This window comes from Penaeus japonicus, unplaced genomic scaffold (assembly GCF_977035675.1).
Source record: "Penaeus japonicus unplaced genomic scaffold, GWHDUDI00000001_assembly GWHDUDI00000024, whole genome shotgun sequence".
In the NCBI taxonomy this organism is placed as follows: Eukaryota; Metazoa; Arthropoda; class Malacostraca; order Decapoda; family Penaeidae; genus Penaeus; species Penaeus japonicus.
The window spans coordinates 4,704,541-4,711,284 of record NW_028234426.1 but is presented as its reverse complement, the minus strand read 5'-3'; the positions used below and the strand labels follow the sequence as shown (position 1 = coordinate 4,711,284).

The 6,744-nt window shown below is 34.8% G+C and overlaps 1 protein-coding gene across 2 annotated transcripts in view; it reads left to right on the top strand.

Moving 5' to 3' along the window:
• Nucleotides 1–6,744, top strand: part of LOC122253613 (E3 ubiquitin-protein ligase RNF14) — a 12,461-nt gene continuing 5,717 nt past the window's right edge. Inside the window, exons 1-7 of one of the 2 annotated variants that reach the window (XM_043016861.2) lie at nt 1–413; nt 1,711–1,924; nt 2,397–2,530; nt 2,722–3,324; nt 3,630–3,811; nt 3,996–4,209; nt 5,008–6,248. In XM_043016861.2, the coding sequence (XP_042872795.2) occupies nt 1,723–1,924; nt 2,397–2,530; nt 2,722–3,324; nt 3,630–3,811; nt 3,996–4,209; nt 5,008–5,193 (1,521 nt within the window). In that variant the 5' untranslated portion in view covers nt 1–413; nt 1,711–1,722 and the 3' untranslated portion in view covers nt 5,194–6,248. Of the gene's footprint in view, nt 414–1,710; nt 1,925–2,396; nt 2,531–2,721; nt 3,325–3,629; nt 3,812–3,995; nt 4,210–5,007; nt 6,249–6,744 lie in introns of those variants that run through there. The other variant, XM_043016860.2, reaches the window with a different exon arrangement.

Genomic DNA, 6,744 nt, shown 5'->3' with positions numbered 1-6,744 from the left:
GTAGAATCCCCAAACCATAGGATAAGGAGGTAGTTATAGGATATAGTACATCAAAAACCACGTGCTAAGTGTTGCCTAAAAGCGGTGAGGAATTTTTAATTGGCCGGACATGAAGTTGCTTGATTTTCTTAACTCATCATCAAACTCAATACTTATATAGTTAAGAATCTGATAAAGGTTGCCAAGGCTAGAATAATAATGTAGGAATCAGAGCATTTCCCGACATTGCACCACGACTACTGATCATACACCTTTTATAACTTTATTGCACCATTTGCCGCAACAGAAGAGAATAAAATGCGCTCGTAGCCCACTCCTGAAGTCAGCTGTTCTTGCTGTAAACAAGAGGGACGACAACACGCCGAGATACCTCCTCCTATTCTATATCATTTAACCAACGTTGGAAGTTACAGGTGAGATTACCTGGCTCTGGTGACGAGTCTGAATATAAAGGGAAGAGAATGCGTTAAAATGATAATGAATTTCGGAGAGAAAGGTTGTTTTAGAAGCGGAATATTCCCGATCGTGGCGAGTCTCCAGGGAACGATTTGCTGAGTAAACATATTTCCATGAATCATTTTTCTGCCTTGTAGTCTTCACAGACATATATTTAGACTTCATTAGTAAGTTTTCCTAAAAGAAGTTATAATGAAGTTATTATTTCCAAACGAGGATTTCAGTATCATTTGACGGAAGGTTATTTTTCGATTATATAAAGATGGGATTGAAATATTTCTTGGAAACGATTTGCATATGGGATTGTGTGCAGATAATGTTTACATCAAGTAATGCAATAGCATTGAACTTGCATTTCATTTATGTGTTTGTATGTTTGTGTTGCTGTCATTACTAAGTCTTTTCTATTCTTGCAACTAGCATGAGCACAATGATCATTGATTGCAGTTGTCATTCTCTGCACATGGTTGGAGACAATTTTTCTAAGCATGTAATCAAAGGCATGTCATGAGGAAGATGGTTCACCTCTTAATGTAATTAATAAATTGTCATTTTGATAAGGGTAATGATGTCAGAAATGCTACAATGTTCAGTTGGATGTTCTAAAGGACTGGAATAAAATCTGAATTATATTTGGTCTGACTTCTGGAATTGATAAACATGCCTGTTACATTTTTATTCATGAATGGAATCAACATTTTATCAGTACATATAATTATGCTAAATACTTGCTGAGATTTAATAATCAAAAGTTATTGGTATCAGTCTATGCATATGAAAGTATATGTATATTGAAGGAATAATGTATATACACAAAATTTGATTATTTACAGTTCTTTATATTATCTTAGTATCAGGAAAAAAAATGATAATATCTAAAGGACTTGGTTAAATAATTAATACAAACTGTATATTGTATTCAGCAGTTCTATATTTACTTTATCATTGTTTTTGTAAGAATGCATATCACTGAAAAGGAACAAATAATAAATAATCAGACTGAGAAAGCAGGTTAAAAGTAACTTTATAAGAGGAATATGTTTTGTTTAAGCTTATTTAGTTTGTATGACACATAAAAAAGTATAATGGAAAAAAATCAAGTTGAATGGTAAATAATCCAATCCAGTGATATTGATATGATAAAATCCTATACAATAGATTTTTTTAAGGGGGGAGGGTTGCTTAAATGATCTAAGAATATTATAGAATAAAAAAAATATATGTCTCTTATCATTTTTAATTTATTCTCCACAGGAGCTCGAGAGTATGTCTCTTGATGCGGAAGAACAGGATGATGAACTGCTCGCCCTAGCAAGCATATACGAGGACTCCTTCGTGTCCGCTCTGGATCATGACGTAGAGGCTGACTTGGCTGTGAAAGATGAGGTCTTAAAGGGAGGAGAGCTTGCTATACACTTGGACTTACCTCCTGAGTTCACAATACTTTCCAAAAGAATCGGGGATGATGGTAAGTCAGAGGTCTTTCGTGCTGTATTCAGACGTAGCTGGTATTACCATCAATATAAGCCTTTTGATTGTCAAAGGTACATGTATATGAGTTTATATAAGGATTGTCCAGTGCACTGCTATCACACATTTTCTTGTATTTTCTTTTGAGGGCTGTTCCATTCATTATATGGTATTGATATTCCACAGAAAAAATGGTGAGTCATGAAGGTAGACTAAAATTATTTTCTATAGGAAATAAGTAGATACTGGAGGTTCCCCCATGAAGGGAAAGGATGGTTTACACTTAAGGGTGAAAATATGAAATGAAACACCTGTGGTGTCAGTTTCATTTCATAATCAAGGATCATTATTAAAAGCATGAAAGAAGTTGTGAGTGGAAAGTGTAATAAAACCATTATGAATACCATACTTTTAAAATTATGTAACATTTATTTCAGCTGTACCATTAAAAGTTCTTATTCATCCTACAGGCGAAATACATGAACAGCGGCTCGTGGTGGAACATTTGCCTCCACTCTACCTTCACTTCACGTATCCATCCACATATCCCTCTGAGCATCCACCAAACTTCACACTCTCCTGCAAGTGGCTTAACCGTGCACAGGTAAGGTTATCCTTTTTTCTTTGCTTTTGTGATTATCTGTTGCCTTTCACTTTCCTTTGGTAACTTAAAGGAACCTGGGGACTTATAATGATCTTGAAATAAATTGATTGTAAAGACTGAGGTCATTTGTAAAGACTGAGGTCATTGCTGAAAAATGATTGATAATTACCTCCTTTTTGTTATACTTTCAGTTAACACAACTGTGCACACAGTTGGATGCTCAGTGGGAAGAGAACAAAGGAAGTGTTATCATGTTCACCTGGGCTCAATTCCTGAAAGACAGCAGTCTCGAAAGCCTTAGTTTTACAGATGAATTAGATTTAGATCTTATTAAACCCATCCAAGGCACGAACATTGGTGATGGGCCGTTCCAAGAGAATGTTCAGGGGGAAACTGGTGCTACTGGTGATCAAGGCAAAGTCTGTGATAATTCCTTAAGTGATAATAGTGGCGAAACTGAGGAAGCTGCAGTTTTAACCGAAGCGAGACAAGGCTGCTGCCAGAGCCTTGATTCTCGAACTATTCAAGACATTGCTCCCAACACAAATATGCTCAGATTGCTGAGGGACTATGACGAAGACATGAGAAGGAAAGTCTTTGGCAATAAGAATTTTGAATGTAAGGTTTGCTTTATGGATAAGCTAGGGAGTCATTGTCTGGAATTCTGGCCTTGCCATCATGTATATTGCAAGGACTGCATGACGTCCTATTTCGAGATACAGATTAACGAGGGAAACATCAAGTTCCTCAGATGTCCCGAGGATGACTGTGAATCAGAAGCCAACCCAAAGCAGGTAATTTTTTCTGTTTTTTGACCAGTCGAATTTTTTTTTTTTTTTTTTTTTTATGGCCAGTCGAGAATGTTTTTTATATTTACTAAGAAAAAATATAAACATTGTATACTCTACTTTCACAGTTGATAAAAAAAAGTGAGTGTTTAGGAAAATCTTGATATTTCTGTATGATCCTTCTTTTTTCTACATTAGAGTCTTCACTACAGTTAGTAAATGTGAAATGGGATGAACTGACTTTACTACTCATGTAGTTTATTGAAATTATAAATATTAAAAAGATCTTTAATGACAAAACATTATTAAAGGTTCAAGAGTTAGTCTCAGAGGAAATGTACAAGAGATGGGATGAAATGTTGCTCAACACTACACTGTCTTCATTGGGTGACATCCAACCCTGCCCAAGGATGCACTGCCAGTACCCTGTGACTATAGAGGAAGGTCAAGGATCCTGTCCTTCGTGCAAGTTTGTCTTCTGTGGCTTGTGCAGGTACGTTAGATCTGAAAATTTAGAGGGATCTGAGAGCAACTCGGAGATATTTTACCTGTCTTGTATATACAGATGTTTAAAAGTTTTGGTCTAGGGGATATTGTTATGGAATTGGGTATTAATGAACTTGAAATTAGAAGAATGTATGATAGCGTGGAAGATAAATATATATATTTTTTTACAGATTTGGATGGCATGGGATTGAGCCTTGTAAACTGAAGAAGAGTGAAGCGAGGAATGCCTTGGATCTGTACGTCAACGGAGATGACGATACCAAAGGCGAGTTGGACAGAAGGTTCGGCAAGAAGTACATGGAGATGCTGATGAATGAGTACCTCTCCCTGAACTATTTGGAAGAGAACTCCAAGCAGTGTCCCAAGTGCTGCGCCAAGATTGAGGTGAGTGTTGATTGTTGTTTTTATGTGAGATTCAGATTCATTGCCACCCTTTTTACCCCTATGTGCAGGAGGTGTCTGTTCGCACTGTTGATAATGCCGTGATTACTGAATGATACCGTTGCACCTTTCCAAAAGCACGAGAGTCTTTTTATATCTCGTATGAGACAGCACATATTGTGTTTTGAACCCATCAATGCCAGAAATGCCCACTGTCCACCATGATTTTTTTTATGTATTTATTTATTTGATTTATACATAGATGATTCTACAAGTGGCGTCACCAATGGTTGAGTTAGTAGGACTAAGTGACTACACCTGGTTACCCCTTTCCTTGAATTTGTAGATTTTTTTTTTTATTACTATTACTATCATTCATAACATTATTGTTACTCTCTTTATTATTATTGTTGTTAGTGTAACTTTGACAAATATAACAACAAAGATAATTAGAACTTGTGAAAACTCAAGAAATGGGGTAAACATTTGAGTTCAAGCAGTCCTACTAATTAATTCCTTGGTGATTAATCCCATGTGGAGCTATCTGTGTAAAAAAAAATGTCTAAGCCAAGACCACACAAGACAGTGCATGTTCTGGTTAAAAATGCAAAGAAACATAGACTTATGCTGAATTTGAGATGCAATGAACAAAATTGAATTTATATGGAAATAGAATGATACAGTTTTCATGGTACATTGACAGATACTTGCTCTACAAAATCAAATATTTGGTAGAGCTACTTTTGGTGGTTTGCAGAGGGAAAGGGGGAAGTAATAATAATTTCATTTTTCCTGTGACAGAAAATCTCTGGTTGCAACAAGATGACTTGTCACCGTTGCAGAGTAGATTTCTGCTGGCTGTGTATGCTCTATTTAGACAAAGAGCGTCCTTATGACCACTTCAACAAAATGAATGGAGCTTGTTATGATAGGCTGTTTGAAGGTGTTGACGATGATGATGAGGAGGAGGAGGAGTTGGAGGATTGAGGCTGTTGAGAATTTGGATTATTCAGATTTATGGAAAATATTTTTTTAATGCAAAGCTTGTATGTAACTCGGAGATAGCAGCAAGTGTCTTTTGCCTAATAGATATATAGAAGAGGAATTATTTTTATTTGAAGGATGTGATATGTAACATGATTATTATTTAGCCATAGCTAAGTAGATTTTTTTTTATACTAGTCATTCTACTTAAACTTATAATTAAGGAAAAGCATTAATATGGAACTGAAGCACAAATTTTGATACTAATGCACAATGAACAGATTGTAATGTGTGTACCTTGAAACAAAAAAGAAATGTATGTTGATAAAAGGTACAGTATATGATAGAAAAACTTCGAGATTAGTATTTTATAGGAAGAAGCCAAAGAGTTTAGAAGATTTTGAAAGATGTGATAATGAATCTCTTTCATCATCGGTCTTACAATGAAAGAAAATTTACTTTTCCCGATACCTGATATGCAGGTGGATACCCAACGTAAAGGGGGGAGAAATTCTTAAAATCAATTGCAAGGCTGTAAGTATGATATGGATAATTCAAAATGCAAATGAATAAAAGATTAATGTAGATACTTTACCCATATATGCTATGTTCAGCTATGAAAGCTGGACTTTCTGAACATGATGTATTACAATGGCCTTAAATAGGTTTAATGAAAGGAAATCACAGGTTTTTGCGATACAGAATGTGAATGTACCTGATGTAGCAGTAGATATTACATTGTATGGATTCTTCTTTTGTAACACTCTTGCAAACTTTTCAGATGCTTTTGTTGGGATTTTGTACATAGTGGGAGATGTGTCTTTGTTTTAAAAGATTTAGATTTTGTTTCAGCGAAGGTCTACTGCTTTGTTTTTATTTTGATACTCATTATTACATAGATTATGGTTTAATTGATATATTTGCTCACATTTGTATGTTTATATGCATTATCTCATGACAGAATAAACAGTTTGTAAATTACAGTATGAGTAATTTGCTGTGGATAAGATCATCAACATATGTGGCATGCATTTGCCATTATTAAATCTCTCAAGATAGCTGAGTATGTATATCCTTTACATTGGATGTAGAAGAAGTTGGGAAATTTGAAAAAATGTTAAACAAACCTACCATGTCAATGAGAATTTTGACATACATCACACACAAAAAGGGAAAATTACACTAGTATTAATTCCATACTTCACATTCCTGAAGTGGGACTTAGAAAATGATTTTATGAAAATATGTCCAGGAAAATAATCAAAATGGCATGACAGTTAGAAAGTTGTATTAGTTTCCTTCTATGTTTCTCATATATGCCATTCTAGTTAGAAAAAAATGAAAGTGCAGAAATAAAAACCAGGCAATTTGTACTACTATGTATGTTTGTGAACTAAAATGTATTTTATGTATGCAGAGGTTGTGCTGGAATTATATGATTTTTGAATTGATTGGAAAATAAGATTAAAGGAAAATATCTTGAATGCATCAAGAAAACAAAGGAAAGGAAATTAAAGAAAGAGATGAGGACCAGTACTGGAAGATAAAGAAAAC